The sequence below is a fragment of the Manacus candei genome, unplaced genomic scaffold, assembly GCF_025592945.1.
Source record: "Manacus candei isolate 608988 ecotype Guabito, Panama unplaced genomic scaffold, ASM2559294v1 h1tg000019l, whole genome shotgun sequence".
In the NCBI taxonomy this organism is placed as follows: domain Eukaryota; kingdom Metazoa; phylum Chordata; class Aves; order Passeriformes; family Pipridae; genus Manacus; species Manacus candei.
In genome coordinates this window covers 4,323,933-4,341,681 of record NW_026138067.1, presented here as the reverse complement: position 1 = coordinate 4,341,681, position 17,749 = coordinate 4,323,933, and the positions used below count along the sequence as shown (strand labels likewise).

Genomic DNA, 17,749 nt, shown 5'->3' with positions numbered 1-17,749 from the left:
ATTATGGCTTATGATGTCTGTTATCTATAATGGCAGCGTAATGTAATTACATAAAAAACTTGGTGTGCTGTGCTCCAAAAATACCATCCTGAAAGAAGGCAAAATGCTGGCTTTCATAGCAACCTAATAGGGTCATCAAGACAGCCTAGAATAACACAATTTTGATCTTTGATTCAAACCTCATGCCAAGTGCAGCTGATTTTTTTCCATTTAATTTTAATTTTCATATAACTGAAAGGAGTTGACATTTGGCTGTCTAGAGGGTAAAGAAATTGGCAGGACACTTACATGATCTCACTAACAGTATGTGCATGGTAATAACATTATACCATTTATCTGAGGAAGATTATCCTACTTCCTCATAACTCAAAGCATATTGGTGCATAATTCAATTTTAAAAGCAATTTTTAACATTATAGCAATAATAAAGTACAATTCAACATTTTTTAATAAATAGGAAGAATGAGGAGATATTTATTTCCCTTGACTCACAACACTGTTCTAATTAAAACCCAGATTGGAATTTAAAAAAAAATGACATGTTCAATTTGTAATACAAAAGGGAAACTGAGATTAACAGAATTAAAACTGAGCTAAAATCAAAATAGGTATGCAAGGAATAAGTGAATTTCTAAAGAATTATACTGGACAGGAGAAAATGTGACTACCTGACTGCGCACATTAGAAAGCAAAAATTCCAGAGTTAGGGATCAGTGTAATTGTGAGGTATGGTCTACTTGTGGGGCACAGAGTCATATAGCTGCACCACTCAGCCCTCCTTCAAAGAGCAGTTCCATGATCTCACACAGTCAAACTGGACTGTCCACTTCAACCCTCTTCAAGCAAAACAAGAGGAAACAGACCCTTTCTTTCTACCCTGTGGACCTTACTAGAAGCAGCACAGCCATCTGCCAACACAGGCAGAGGAGAGAACGGCTGGAGTGGAGATTTTAGTTCAACAATTCCATTGAATCTTGGAAATTTCAGACCAGGTCTTCCTCACATACTTCAATTTCAAAACAAATGAAGTTTTCAGCAAGGACTGATAGACGAAATCACAGGAAGTCAGAATAAAAACTCTGTATGCTTGCAAACCAGAAGTGACAAATTCTAGCTAGCTTATTATGCAATCATAAAACTTCTAAGATAAGTGGTTAAAAAGTCTGCACAAGTACTTTTCAAACTAAAGATGTGCTCAAGCTGTGTAATTTATCTCCTATTGATTTTACAGAGTTCCTGACATTGGTTTTGTATTTTATTTTTAATAAATCGAGTTTGAAAATGCTCACTTCACAGCAGTAACATTTTCATTTGTTACTAATGTAGAAAACTCTCATTACCCACCTGAAGAACATCTCCAAGGTCAGCAGTGCTAATATCTGGGTCTTCAGTCGTATTAAAAGGAACAGGGTTGATTCTTACAAGAGTGAGCACTCTGGGTTCTGGGTATCTCCACAACATCATTCCTGGACTGTCCTCAGTTTCATTGTAAAACACAACTTCATAGGGACCAGGCAGCTTTTGTGCTTCTGTCAAATGAAAGAAAGCTATAATCTATTATACAATTTCTAGAAAGAAACATGCTGGTTTATGAAACCAAAGTGGTTAAAAGTAAATTCCTTGGGATCAAAAGGAGAGAAAATAAAAAAGCAATTTCCCTGACTTTTAAAAGATTACAGTTTAATGGAAAGAAATCAAAAAAGTCTTTAAAAGTATTTTTTCTTTTTTTTAATTCTAGCAGATGTCATTTCAACTGCTTTTCAAAAAAATGTAGTTATTCATTTTAAGAGGCAAGTAATCTCTAATAGCTTACTACTGTTTTTACTTTATAATCTAGAAAAAAACCAGAGAGCCATAATATTCTTCTTACCTGCATCTTGTATATACTGGAACAGGCCTGTTCTCAGATCATCTGAGGTATGCTCAGTTTTGGAGGCCTGATTCCTTTCCATAGAAAAACAAGTCGGGTGTGTACATTCAGGTGCCAATGTCTCTACACTGCCCTTTTTAGTAAGGTACTGCCACAGAAGCTCCTGGAGAAGAACTAAACAGTTCAAATGCTCTTGACCCCAGAAAACCTTAAAAAAAAAAAAAAAGGAAAGATGAAACAATTACATTCAAATATTCAGTCATTTTTGAAGGGAAAAATCCCTCCCTAAAACAACAGAAACTTTATACGGCTTTCAGCCTGCTCTACTTATGCCATAATTGCTTGTAAGTATCCTTAATGTGAAAATAAAGAACAGAAACAACAAAAAAATCTTTACAAGAGCATTGGGCAAATCTCTTCTTTTCATCATTTAAAGGAAAGCATTAATTCCTACCACTTAACAATTCATAGTGATGTTGCCTGGATGACCACAGATCTTAAAAGTCACATTCGAGAACAGTTCGTAATGTTAGGATTGGTCACAGGTTTTGCAGTTTAAGATATGACAAAAAAGCCTTAAAGATACAAAGTTTAAACTGTTCAAGGAGCTTGTTGCTCTAAAAGTGGAATTCTGGAATACATTAAAAACTGACATAGCAAAGAAGGTGACTTGAAAGACATACTAAAGACCATCTTAAACACAAATTGAAGCATAGGAATTGGATGTTCTGCAAGTCCTCAGAGTGCGGTTAAAAAGTTTAAAGTTTTTTGAAGTTTAAAACAGAAATACAGAAAAATATCTAATAAAACTTGGCATTCAAAGTCCAGAAGATTCACAAACTTTATAGCAAAATAAAAGGCAAGTAGACATTCCTCTCTCCCAGTTTTGACAAGCATTGCTGCTTTTTTCAAATCAAGCTGCTATTTAGGAGAATCATATTAATAGGGACAAGTCTTTTAGTCTCTATGTGCAGAAGCAGGTCTAGAACCAACATGGAAGACAAGGAAGCAAGTAGAAATTAATAAAGAAATTAGACTTGGAAATCGGTGTGGGATGAAATCAAAATCTCCAAACAGTAACTTAAAAGCCCATAGTAAGGGTGTGAGTAAAATAAACAAGGCAAGTGTGCACATAAAGAGTAGTGCAAAGTTTTTCACTGGGGAATATCCATTTTCAAACATGAAAAAAAATCAGACGATGCCTAAAGGGAGTGTAGTTTAGCTGTCAAGAAGGAAGGTTTTCCTTCCACTCCATCTGCATGTAAGCCCATAGAATAAACCACAACCCTCTTGAAACTCAGCCACAGCCAGTCCTGAGCTAAACATTCCCAGGCTACCCAGCTACCCCCCTAATTTAGTACATCTCTACTGCAGTTTCTAGAGTACTTCTGGGCTTAGAGTCCCACTCCTGGTCTACCACCACCTCAGAGAAGCTCTCTGTCACCTAAGCCAATCTGAGAGGCCTCAGTTCCCCACTGATGGAGGAGGGATGAAACCTCTTATGCTCCCCTCTCCCCCTGACTTTTATTAATTTTATTTTCAGGCATCTGGGAACTCCAGGGCATGGAACTCCTACTACAATATTACAGATGAAGCACCAGTTTCATATAAGCTCTCAAGGCTCTGCTGCAATACAAATTAACAGTGGTAGAAGATGAGGTCTGTTTAGAGCTGGTAAAATCATTAGCCGTAAATAAATTAATTTGAAACAGAACTGCTAATGCTTTTGTCAGCATTCTCAAATCTATTCTGCCAGACCAAATACTTAACTGTTTTCTGCAAAAGCTAATTATCCCAGTGTATTCTCTAATAATAAATGGCTTTCTTGGATTTATAGATATTTTTCTGGTCTTCGTCAAAACCCCAAAAGTTTTGGAAAAAAACCCAAAAAACTTTCATTAACAACACACAGAGGTAGTCAGCCAAGTACCTATGAAAAACAAATTAAAAAGAAGCAGAGAAACAAACTCACTTTATTTATGCATTAAGATATATTTTTTTTAAAATTTGCATTATTCAAGTAGCCCTATCCCCAGTGCTGTGGTTTGAATAACTTCTACTGCCAGCTCTGGGAAAATACCTAATGACACAATTAAATGACAAAATTTCCTTTTCGTGTTTTATATGCTTGATTTATGTATTTATTTTAAAACATTTGTTGTGTATAGATACTACAATAAAAATAATTAAAACAAGACATATCTTAAAGCCCACTTGTTCAAGCTTCAGAGAATCTATTTTCATTTCAAGAACTCCCATGCTTCCTGGACTGGTTTCAAGTTGTGGGCACTTCCAAAATGGAGAAGATAGCACAGCAAACTGAATATTAATTGCTACAAACAACAGTTTGCAATTACTCCCGTGAGAAATCCATTTAAGTTTGAAAAGAAAGGATATGTACTTCTTAAAGTTACCCCTACGCACTACACGCACATAGCTCATGAACAGACAAATACACACCCATCAGAACAGCATCCTAGATATTAAGTGTTAGTAATTTGATCCAGTAGTTTTAGGGAACACACACATATAGCTACAATACAGGGTTTGAGTAGTATTAAAAAAAAAATCAAAACCAAAACCCTGTACATGACTTTTCAATCAATAGCTTTACATGAAAGAATAGATACTTATTTTATAAAGTAAAATAAAACCCACTCAAATCAAACATGCAAAAAAACCCAACCCTGTGACCTACTGTAAGAAGCAAAGCTTTACAGGCTTTCATAGAATTTATTTATGAAATCTCAATCATCCAAGGGCAGTCCAACTCAATAGCAGAACCATAAGCATCTTATACAGACCTGCAGCAGTCCTCCTTTCAAATCGATGTATATTTTTGGAATAGATTGCTCTGGGCCCGGATCACCACTGTGCTTACACCACTTGGCTTCCACATTAACAGAGCAGCAAAAAGGGCCCATCAGAGATCTGGCTCTTTCCTTGAGACTTGTTTTAAGTAAGAAATTTTTTATGTCAAGGACAAAAGATGATCCATGGATTCCTAAAAGAGAGAGGGAGAGAGAATTAATCTCGCTGGTGATCATTCTCCCAACATTTATGTGCTTATTTCCTGAATTCACTTTACCATGACCCTGGGAATCCCTGTCTGCAAGCAATTACTCACACAAGTAGTCCTACTACTATTCCACTATTTCGTGGAAATACTTGTGTGGGCAATCCCTCTCCTCTCCAAGTAAGGGCATCACAGTTGGGCCACAAGTTTGGCAATTTTGTAATTTTACTCTTTTATAATTTAGTTTGCTCTTCCCACACTATCAAGCATGTCTTATATGGTGTTGCAGTTAGGGAGCAGGTATGTCTCATCCACATTCCTTACAAAGAACTATTTGCCAAAACATGACTTTTTACATGTGAGCATTTTCAGGTTTATGAGAAGAGACATTTTTCAATAAACTATGAAATTTTTTTTCAAAAGAGTATATTAAGAACAAGAACAGCTGCTTCACTTGATTATATTTTAAACTAATAGGCAATAGGCATTTTAAACAATGCTCTGCTTTTGTTCAGGTTAGTTACTATAACAGCACCTTGCCAGACTTTAGAGTGCTTAGCAGGAGAAGAGTACGGTTTGAATTTAAATAATTCAAAACAAATGCTTATCTCAAAATATGTAATGTGCATTTTCTGAAAAAAATAGTTTAATCTACACTTTTCACATCATAACCATTTGCACTTTACATAGATTTAAAAAACCTAAAAATGATGACAGCAGATTACATTTCTGACAGAACTTAAATATTCTCATTAAAGATAAAAACATTTTGAGGAAAGAAACACCTTCTAGAAATGTCCCAGCTCTTGTGAATCACTGTTTAATAAACAAACTATACTTAATATCTCTGTTTCTTTTGTATACTTATATGGAAAGTACTACATCTGAGGTCGGCTTAACGTTTATCTCTTCTAGTGCTCGTACTTAGACTCAACACTGAATATTGGATGTCACTATACTTTATAATGCCCACAGCTTATTTTTCTAATGAAACTGGATATTTACAAAAGGCAAAAGATTAAAAAAACACCTAAGGCTTACACACAGATGTTTCAAGGTACAGTTTCATTTTATATTTTCATACCTTCGCTGGTAGAAAAATCCCACAAAAACACAACTCGCTGTTTTGAATACATGCAGTAAAACCTCTCCTATGAATCTCTTCTGGAATCCAGGAAGAAGTATATCTGTATCCTGGGTATTATGATTTCATGATACTGAAAAATATTTTATATAATGGAAGGAAATATATTGGATTTTTTTTTCAAACCAGCATCTGCTAGGAAGGTGGTCCGAGAGTCCCCACTGCAATAAAGGCATCAAATTGTGTCCAGCCTGGGTAGAAACCACAAACTTGAACTATCTCTGCCTTGAGCAGCTTGGAGTTTAGTAAGAATGATCAAGGGCTTGAAGGAACCATCGCCCCATGCCAATCAACAGGACTGTTGTCACTGATTGGGAAAGACATTCTAGCTTTGGGGTTTTTTTATTTAGGATGGCTTCTGAACCCCTGCATCCGGTCTTATGTGTAACAGGCTCATAGGACAAAATCTGTTCCAAGTGGTTTTTTGACTGAACTGAACTTCAGTGATAATCAAGACAACTGACATTAACACACCCTGACACCTCTCCTTTTGGTCCTGGTTCAGGCTTGATTCTGTAAACCGCGGAATGAAGCAGCTTCACATCTTAAACTAAGAACAAAGGCGTTTTTGCAGGAAGGGTTCACCCTGTTATCCCTAGTTATTTTAAGAGGGACTACAATATTTGGAAATTTTTTCATATTCTACACGGAATTTTGATTTTAAAGTAGAGAAATTCTTGGTAACTATTGCACAATTCTGCAATATACAGAAATGTTCTATAGGTTTATTGGAGTATGTGCCAAGTTGCAGAAACAACAAAAGGGAAAAAGGAATGCCAGAATACAAGCAATTTTATTTATGTTTTCTTTCACTGGGATTACATTTGGAAGGATTATGCTTTCCAGTCTCTTTGTGTTGTCATCTCAGCTCTACAAAGTACAAAGAAAACACAATATCCAACAGCTTAGAAACAGAACTGAGCATTCAGCACATAATACTGCTGTTTCAAAATCAGCAGTGTCTTTCTCAAATGCTAAGTAAACAATGAAAAAACAATTAAGAATAAGAAAGTGTCAGTTAATTTTAAATATATGAAATATTACAAGACACATCCATGGATTGTGTTTAACAAATACCAGGAAAAGCTCAGGAACTCAATAAGAGATTTTTCTTTTTCTTGCTGGGACCCAGATTGCTCCTGTGTAGGCAAGAATCACACCCCCATCCTTTCTAGCAGTTATATCTACGTGTCCTTTTGGGGATGAAGTGATTCAGTATAAAAACCACTGTTCTCTTAATAAAAAAATACAATGCAGAGAGCAATCTGACAAACTTGCACAAAGTGATGTCTTGAGGACGGTTAAAGAAAACAAATGAAGAACAAGTACGCACAAACCTTAAAAAGTAATTGTAAATAAAGGGATCTTTGGGCTTGAGGGAAGGTTCAACAGGCTACTGTTACTATGGAAATCCTAAAACTATATGTTCACTTAGTGAGGGGCTTTCCCATGACTAAAGCAATTGTCTCAGAAAGGTAAAGATGCAAAATCATTTTCCTCTGTTTTTTTCCCTCCTACAGGGTATTTTCAGTAGGTCCTTCAATACCTCTCTCACAAATCTCTATTGTAGAAGTCTAACTTCAGTTTAAATAGATTAAATCAAAGTCTCCATTTATGAACTTGAGATGGCACCACACAGAAGCAATATATCTTAATAAATGATTGTTGTGATATGTAGAAGTTAACTTATGCTGTTTGGATTATTGCTCACGAACACCAATGTGCTTTTCAGTACATGCAGTAATTTACTTCTAAGAACAAATAGTTTCATGACTTCTAAAATACTCCTCCGGGAGACTAATAAATATGAAGCACTTGCTTTGGACAGCGTTTAAAAAATGCTGCCAGCCCTCCCCTGTCAGACTCCATCCAGACCCACAATAGCACCACAAAATGCACCTATGCTAATGGAGCAAAACAGAACTGACACGAGGCTTCTGCATGCCACCGGAAGGATTACCTTTATGATGACATGCTCAAAGGGAAAATCCAGGTATTGTTATATGGTTAGAAATAATGTAGGAGAGCTTGAAAAAAAGCTAGCACTTGCTTGTTAAGTTCAGGAAATTAACTTGCTCAGAAATTAAAGACAGAGATCATTTCAAAAGAATAGTGAAAAAAATTTACTAAAAGACATTTGCTTTGATATTCTAACATCTTTTTCTAGTCAGTAGAGACTTGATTTATGCTAACATTTAGAAAGACATCTCATAGAATCTGAGTATCCTGATATAGTTATACATATAGTTAGATTAGGGTTTATATATATCTACAGTAGAGCTGTATTAGCATTTACTGATAGTAGGAAGCTCCATGCTTGCTAAACTGTCCTGTGTGCATAAATTCATTTGCATGTACAGAAAAAGAAAGAGCTGGCCCATTTTAATAGATGGAGCAAATAGGTTTAAACAATCCTTGCCTTATAGTAACAATCACTTAGTGTTTAAGCAATACAGGTGTTAAGAAAGAGTTCTGTTATTTTTCCTGCTTCATAAAGAGAAATACAAAGTTTTGATACTAACTGTGGACTTTCTGTTTTCAAAAGTAGTTCAACATTGATATTTGAATCAACTTGAAATGATTAGAGACGTAGCTGGAATTCTTTTCCTTCTATTATTCTCTGTGTATTTTGCTCTTCCTTAGCTGAAAATCCTGTTTGGTTCACTGCTCTGTCACCTAATACAACACAGAGCATTATTTTAATTGGCAAACTTCAATATGGGACAGGAGTTTTAAAGAAAATGTAAACACATGTATTATAATAAAGATAGCAAGTGGCACTTGACTGTAGTCAAGCTTTGTTTTTAAAAGCCTCTTTCAAAATCTAGTAGCTTTGCTACAAACCACAGCACTAAGAAGAAAACTGCTATTCTGAGTGTGGGGCAGCTCAGAAGAAGGAATGTGTCCCAGAGCACAGAGCCTGCTGTGCTGGTTCAGAGGCACGTGAGAGGTGAGAGATGTGGTCTGCTCCGACAGCAGCAGCCAGATGACTGTATTCCACCCCAGGGTTTGTGGTGCCCTCTGAAAGAAGAAGTCCAGGCTCTCCCATGGGTCCTCCATGCCTGGGCAGCAGAGATACAATCTGGCTGCTGAAGGTTAATTAGCAAGTGGTTTTCTTTAGTACCTTCTACTAAAGTGATAATCTGTGATATTTGCTCCTAAGCATTCACTCTTTGTAACATTTTTAAGTTCAGGAGCTAGTTTCAGATTGCTGATGACATTGAGATAGCTTTGAATATGTAAATATGCCATTATATCTAATATAATACTATTATCTACATGATTTTTTCCTCTTAAGAAAACTTCAGATACATTATGTAATGAGTAGTTATACTATAGTTACAATGCTCTGTGCTATGTTGACAGGTGTCCTCAACAAACAAAGCTTCTAAGAAGAAGGGGTAACAAAGCTATGAAAATAATTATGGGGGCAATACTGCAATTAATTTAAGCATCAGCCCATTTATCCAAGTCTGGAAACAGCAGCAGCGAATAAATGGTGAGGCATAGTAAAGGACAATTTTCCAGGAGAGATTTAGTTAACAATGACTGCGCTGGATTTCTCATTAGTTTCAAGCTGAATCGTACGATGGTTCATTCTCCCCACGAGAACAATATTTACACATTACCAATTAGCTATTCTTTAGTGAAAGAGAATTTCTCAGCATTACGTGGGGACACATGTGGGCTGTGTGAAAACATGAGATGTGTAACACACAGGAAACAGAAAGTAATGATCTAAAACAGGCCAAACCCTTGAATTCATCACTAATAAATGTCCCCATGCATTCAGCAGCACCGGCTGCTGCGAGCCTGTTTTCTTCAAGTACTTCAAACACTAAAATCCAGGAACATTTATTATTTTAATCCATTACAGGCAGTGCTTGATTTAACTTTATTGGTTGTGGTGGTGGTAGTAGTTATAGTGGGGGTAAAACTATGTTCTTTTACACATAATTTCAAAAGGGCTTAATTATATTTTATAGCTCAGGCCAGGAATCCTGCTTGTTTTGTGTCTAACAAGGTTCAAATGGAGTTCAGGTCAGTGATGAATCAGAAGGGAAGTCAAAGATGGTTATCTCTTTGAAATGAGCTCATCTCCCTTAAAGAATAACTGGGCAGGTACATCATGTTCATTACATTACTGCATACTAAATAACTGAAAAATCTCAATTCACTTGGTGATTTGGTAATTTTGGATTTCGTGATGCCTGATCAGAGAGGGCTTATTAAAGTTTAGATTTAAAAGGATTTCAAGTATTGGTGAAGGCTGTCTTTGGAGTACAATAATATTTGCAAAGCTCTATATTACCCTATGTTATTCCAATTAAGTGGAAAAAAATGCATAATATAAAGCAACAAAAATAGTGTTCATTTTACATCTGTGAGTCCAGATTTCAAACCTGAGTACTATACAGACATGAGTAGTACTTGGTTCTTTTATCATAAACATTTTAGATATCAGTAGATTTCAGAAAAGCAACATTCTTACTCCAGCTTTACAGATGGGCATGGAAAGGTTCTTCAAAAAAAGATCTATTTATTTTCACATCTTAATTTTAGCTGGTTGGTTGAAAACCTTGGTTTATTTTCAGGAGACAGCTGGTACCTACAACTGTCACCATTATAAAGTCGTAGGTACTTAGTACTACTGAAAAATCAGACACTGAATGGTTGCACAGTAAATTAAGCATTACAAAATAGTGGATGCCACTCAAACTGTAGCCCAGAATAATTCACAAAGTTGAATTAGAATTACAGTTTGGGTGTCTTGCTTCTCTGCTCTACACTTGATTCTCTAGATTTTGACTGCTTTAGTAAACTAAATAGTCCACGAAGTAGAGGGTAACTTTTCTCTATAAATAAACCATGCTGAAGATACTGCCTGGCAGCAGCAGTGTTAGAGCCTCTATAACCCAGTGAATTATGCTTGTGGAAGTTCAAGGCTTGACATTTATACCCAGGCCACACAAACTTAACAGGCTTTCCTCCACTCTTGGGATGTCGTTCCTGAGGATTAAGGATAGTCCAGGTCTGGGCTCCTATATTCTAATCTTCTCCTCCTTTCAATCCTTCCTCCCCCTTCCTCCTCTATATACTTCTCTGAATTCTCTTTGTACCAGCATGGCCATTAAAGTGTTCTTCTCTTTCCTGTTGCTTTTGTTTTCACACAGACTAATGCCCTGACTCAAGCTAATGAAGAGCTACCTGAGTAACTGAGCTAGCACAAGGTAGAGTGCAGAAATGTGAAGCCACAGTAACCTAAATTTCATATGGAATTGCACCTTTTGTTTGGGCAGCAAGCTGGTGATCTCATCCCATAAAAAATATTCTTGATATAGAGAAAGAAAGAAACGTGTTGTCAGTATGTCAGCAACTTAAACAGCTTAAGGAACTGGTCCCTAAGACAGCGCAACAATGCCTTACCTCTGTGTTCTGTACCTCACACTGAAAAATGAAGATCGAACTGGAGGAACAGCATAGAAAGCATGAAATGTATAAAGAAAACTTCCAGTTTTCACTGTCATATATATCTTCTCATGAATGTAAAGATTCTATAAAGTTGACTTCCATGAAAATACTGTATCACCTACTAGTGCCACAAACAGCACTGCGACCCACGCAACAAAAGAAATTCCAGTCTCAAAAAATATGTAATTGGTTTCACAATAAAAGCCGAAGAGATTACCAACCCAACCATATTTGTTCTGAATCAAATTTCATTTGAAATAGTTTTAAAGCTGAGTTACTCAAACTGTAAATGCAGTTCTACAAAATCATTGCACACTGTCTTGAACAAACAACCTACAAGTAACTTCTTTTTCAGCTTTTTTTCTCCCCTGAGTTAATGTGTTAGTTCATCAGTAGCAATTCTGAACCCTATTACAAAGTATCAGTAGGGAATCTGACCAGGATTAATAGTGGTACTCAGTCCTGGGATTAGGTGGTGTCTTGTTTCATGGATTTTAGGCCATCTGTTCTTCCCTCCTACGTTATACTCCTGCAGAACTATAAACGCACCTCCACCTCAGGGACTATAGAAGGGAATTAGAATTCTTCTGCTTTTCATTATCACAAGATTCAGTAACTCATTTCATTGTCAGGATAATCCCCTTTTACTCTTTCTTTTGCGCTTGCAGGATATGCCAAAATGACAAATAAAATCCCAGATGTTAGAGACCTGATGAGGTCTCCACCTTTTCATGAGTGTTGGGTTTAAGCTACTTGGGACACAGTGTCAAATCTGACAGGACCCTGATGCCCACACCCAATATTCATTAAGGTTTGTTAGTGATTTGTATAGCTGTCTACAAGCTGCACTTCCACCTCAATCCTCAGTGGCCATTTAAATATTTAGTTTGTCCTCTGGCTTTTACTGACAGAGAATTAATTTCCTATTGTTTGAGTATTGGAAAGAGTTTATATTTCTTTCTAAAAGTAACAAACGTCTTCTGGGTGTTGTAAATGGCTTGTTACTGCTGCATATTATTTTAGGTAGTCATATCTAATTTAAAGTTTTATTTCCCCATGGGCTAACTTGCATATCTGCAGCATGCAAAGGCTATGACAACGCCTTAGCAGAGTCTTCTCGAGAGAGTTAGTTCACTCCAAAATGAAGTTTGGTCTTTGCTCTATACCAATTAATATCTGCATTTAATTTCTAATAGTTCTGTAAAGTATCTGAAGCATGTAATTATTTTCAGGTTTAGTAAAAATACTTGCAATTATCATAAGCTCAACTAGTGTTTATTTTTTTTGCCCTTATTTATAAGCTGAAGTAATTATCTTTACATATGGGAGGAAGGGCTGGGGAATCCTGTGTACGATTCTTAAAATATTTTATGTCCATAACTCTCAGTTCAGACACTGAACAGCAAAACTTCCCTCCTGCATCCAGCCAGAGCAAAATAAGGCTCCACTGTGAGGCTACGGGCTTTTTGCTGTCTTTCACTTTGGGGAGAATACGGTCCTCAACTCCTCTAATGTATCTGCTCTTTTGGCAGGTAGGTAGTGCTAATTTCAACACCAAACCTAAATTAACTGAAAGCCATATGTTTAGAATTGAATTCTAGTTTCTAGTATTTATTGCTAAAAATTATTTCAATTTTAATGGCATGTGAGAGTTCTGGAGTGAGCAACACACCTCAAGCACAATACCAAGCAACCTCAGATCTGACTGGGTACGTGGCACTCGAGCTCTTTGTAGAAGATGCCACATACTTCAGAGGACAAAAACCACTGAACTAGGTCCAACAATAGTTCTTGGACTTGGGGTTTTCTTCAACAGTGGAAATAAACTGCCAAAAATAATCTAAGTGTTTGTTATTTACTTGTAAAAAATGGGTACAAATTTTAACTTGTAACTCTAAGCCGCAAAATATAAAATTACTACAGATAACTATTTTAATGAACATCAGTATGACTTAAACCCCTAGCCTTAAGGGTTTTAGAAAAACTATACCCGTAGTCCCTTTTCAAGTAAAAAAAAATCTTTCTTTTTGGGAAATGGATTTTGGATTGATTTGGTGGTTTTTTGTTTTGGTTTTTTTCTTTCTTTTTTGGTGCCAATACACTGCATCACAGTATAGTACTACTTTATTAAAACCAAAATAGGATTTCATCATGAGTACAAAGGAGAACATAAGTATTCTAGCAGAAATAGTAACCATGCTGTTATAAGTAACTGTTGTATTAAAACATAAAAAATGTCCAAAAAGTGAAGTCCCTTGACACACTAAAGGTTTGGGGTTGTACAACAGTGCAGCAGGACATGTAGAAACAGAGGTGTTTTAATTTTATGCAAGTGCAATGTGAGTGTTCAACTCCTACAATTTGTTTTTTAGAAATCATTCAACTAATCAGCCCCTCTGCTTTTCAGAAGCTATAACTTTTTACTTTCATAAGAATTTAAGAATAAAAATGAAAACAGAATGCCTTTAGTTTCCATGATTAAACCAGGAAAGTCTAGAGGGAAAACTGATAATTAAAAAAAAAAAAATTGGATAGTAAGCTTCTTTCTTAATTTCAGCTAAAAAAAAAATTAAAGTTTTACACAAGGTCATGTACTTTTGTTTTCCCCCAATAAGGGAGGAAAAATACCGACAATACATTCTTGCAAGGTTTTTTCACTAAATAATTCCTAGCAAATAGGATTCCTTACAAACCAACTTCACCTCCTGCACTAAAGCTCATCTGGAAAAGGGGTCATTTACACTGTTTATAAAACACTGCCACATAAAATGTGTAAAAAACTGTATTTCACTAAAAATAGCTTGCGTAAGTAAGGGATTAGAGTAGTTTCTACTGCTATAATTGTTCCTTTGTAGTTTTTTCCATGATGTTTTTGAACAGTGTTTTTAACTATGTTTATTAAAGTCAGGACATCAAAAAGGATCAAAGAGTAAGCTAGTGAGAACCAAAGAAACCCCAAACGTATTGTGTTGTCTCACTGGGGAGTTATGCAGATTCAAGTAAACAAGTGCAAATTGTTGAGGTTTTAATGAAAATTTTCTACAATTATTGTATCTGAAGTCATTCTATATAATAACATCTGTACAGCAGATGGCCATACTGTACAAAAGGCAAGCAATGATCCTTTTTCTTCCTCTGTTTTAACAGTACATCTGAGATGACTACTTTTGTCATTGCACTTAGCTTGGTTCAGCAAATAATTCGTAAAATGCAGCTGCTGCAGATGGTCACAATAGTTATTTGACTGTAAAATCAAAGACACTGAAGTATTTGTGTATTAGTTTCATTCTATTAAAAAATAAATCTGACATTAACCCTGTTCAGCTCAAAAGGTGTATCTATAAAACCTTTTGTAAAAAGAAAAGTAGTAAAGAACGGAGATATTTAAATAATCCTTTCTCTCAGGACACTTTTTTAAATTGAGTTAGCTTGCATAATGTCTTTGTAATAATAAAACAAATCTAGTTAGTAACTGTGGTATTCTTCTAAAGTATTTTTAACACAGGATTATAATACCGTTTCCCCCACACTGAGTATTTTATCTTCTTTCCTCAAGTTCTAATCTCCACTTTGATTTCTGTAAGCACTTTAAATTCCGATTAATAATTGTAAATAGAAATCCAAGCAATTTCTTAAAAGATTTTTTGACAATTTCAATCAGTTTTATGGAAGTCTGCCTTTTGCTCTTACTAAAACTTAAAATAAACTCATTGCACCATCAGAACAGCATGCAAAATCTCATGCACATGTATTTTTCTTTTTATAAAGCAGAGATAAGGCAACTTTAACTGGAAAAAAATGTGCAAAAAGTCTGTTGATGTCTATTAATTGTCTGGCTAAGAACGTTCTTTCTATAGAATAACTAATGTCCATTTTCATTAGATTCAGCATCAGTACTGCTTCACTTAACAGATTATGACCATACTGAAGATTCACGTATAGCTTGTAATGTGGAAAATAAAGATTGTTTTTCTCAGACTGCCAGAAGAATTAAGCAACAGAACTTCATAGCAGAATGTTTCTGAGGCTTAATGTGCAAGGCAAGGTATGTCCTTCTTCTGGGAGGATGAAAAACTCCAGGGTAAGTGATATACAGTGCTGAGTCTGCCAAATTGCTTTATAGTACAGTGACAGAGTGGTTCAGCTTTGATATACTGAAGCATGATGTGGACACCATAATGTACCATGGGATGGATAATGTATAAATGATACAGGGGAAGTGATGGAAGGTAAGAGGATTATTACACAGAAAGAAAACTAAAACTATTTAAAGCACATTTTACTCAGTTGCAGTGCCTTCAGTGCTAGGGTTGTTATATGATTGGAAAAGTGTGGGAACACAGGCACTGCTCCTGCCTGTACTGCTGTTTATTTATGGATAAATCAAAAGTTTCAGGCCCCAGAACTTTCACAGGCTTTCATGTCCTATGAACCTTAAATTTTTCATTTTTAACTTTTAAAACAATAAAGAAGCACTGAAACTTGCTGGCCTGAGGAGAAATATTTCTGATGGAAAAGAAATAAATCACCACCTCACTTGGCCAACAACTTGCTCCTTTCAGCTACAGACCATTTTACTTTGCAAGCTACTCTGCCAACTACCTACATCTGGGTTATCTCCACATCATGGAAATGTATCATCTTATTAATTTTATGACACGACTAATAAAAGAATTTACAAAGACACTCAAAATATCTTCATTTCATATGAATCTCTGGAATCTGGTTAATTGTACCTGAGGTGTAAAGTTTCCTTGCAGTTCTGCAGTAATGGGGCCAGAGTGCCTGTTTTCCCTGAGTGACTTTCAGGTGTGCAGAGGAAACACGTAAAAAAACTTCATAACCCTGTAGGAGTGTAACTGTATGACCCCATATTTACATAATAACACATGTAAGGGTTCTGAACAATTATTTTTATATTTGTTTTAGACAGAAACATAGGGTCCTATCAAAAAAATGTAGTTACAGAGTGAAAACTGTCAAAATCTTACTCTTTGAAGTATGTGTTAAATTACTGGAATACCAGAAGAGTAGTTCCCATAACCACCATTCCAGCCAGAATTCCATCAATAATTTAGTAATTTCAAACTAGGAGATATATACCACAAAATAAGCCACTCCTGGGTGCTGCCTCAGTGAAAGGAAAACTCAGGTAATAGAATCTCTCACGCATTTGTTGTTTTCTGTTGTGGATTTATGATGTTAACTACAGTAGTTCCCCACAATGCCCCACGCTTTGAAATGGTTACTGGACCACCACTTGGACAAACCAGTAGCACTTCCAACTTAAAAAAACTCTTACCTGCAGTTTTATGTCCACTTTTAATATTCAGGCTCCCACTGAGGCTTGACAAAGAGACTAACAAACAAGGTTTACTGGGATGTGGGATGGTTTCCATCAAAACGACCATTTGAACAGTGTGAATGGAAATTTTCTGGAAGCAGGAAAGGGCTTGCCACAAGTTTTCTTGTACTGAAGACTTCTGCGCAGCATTGGTGTGCACTGCAGGTAGAAAATCCTTTGTACTGTGTTGTCTGGATATCAAAGTGACATCCTCATCTGGAATAATGCCAGCTAAAGGAGCAGTCTCTTTTCTAGGCTCACCATCATTTGTGGTTACGATTTTCTTCAAAAACTGGTTTATTTGGTCAAGTCTGGCAAAACTGAGATTTGCTTTCAAAGGTTTTGATATGTCCACATTTATGTCAGCTGTAGGGGAGAATTGGAGAAAGACATTTGAGAAGCTATATGTAATTATTCAAGCAATTTACAAGTGTAAGGCATTGAGTGGAGATAACTTTTCCACCATATTTTCAGCATGGTTCATTAAAAGAACTGAATCAATGATAAAACATATTGAAATAATATTTTTAGGAATAAATCTTAATTAAAATATTATAAAAACTACTATAAGCAACCTTCACTATATACAGTTTTAAAGTAAGAAACATAGCACAGTGTGGATCCTATTTCCTTGTTTCTTCCCAGGGATCACTGCAGCTATCTAAAAGACACACTTTATTTGAGTGTGTAGAAGGGTAGTTCTTTTAGTTCTTTTGTGTCAGAATGAAAATATACTTCACATTCTCTTGAGCTTTACAAGAAGTAGAACTATTTGACTAAACTCCAAAGCCAATAGTGAACATTTTCAACACGTTTAAATGAGTGAATAACGTGTCTATTCTGTTGTTTCCTACACAGCTCATATGCAGCTTTCTTCAATGCATTTTCAAGATGAAATGAGAA

The 17,749-nt window shown here is 35.9% G+C and overlaps 1 protein-coding gene across 3 annotated transcripts in view; it reads right to left on the bottom strand.

Annotated features, from left to right (window-relative positions):
- VPS13B (vacuolar protein sorting 13 homolog B) overlaps nt 1-17,749 on the bottom strand; it is a 428,152-nt gene that overhangs the window by 78,199 nt on the left and 332,204 nt on the right. For 2 of the 3 annotated variants that reach the window (XM_051785196.1, XM_051785197.1), the window contains exons 36-39: nt 16,805-17,212; nt 4,675-4,874; nt 1,871-2,078; nt 1,345-1,529 (exon numbers count right to left, since the gene is read on the bottom strand). In XM_051785196.1, coding sequence (XP_051641156.1) covers nt 1,345-1,529; nt 1,871-2,078; nt 4,675-4,874; nt 16,805-17,212 — 1,001 coding nt within the window. The remainder of the gene's footprint in view (nt 1-1,344; nt 1,530-1,870; nt 2,079-4,674; nt 4,875-16,804; nt 17,213-17,749) is intronic. The other variant, XM_051785198.1, reaches the window with a different exon arrangement.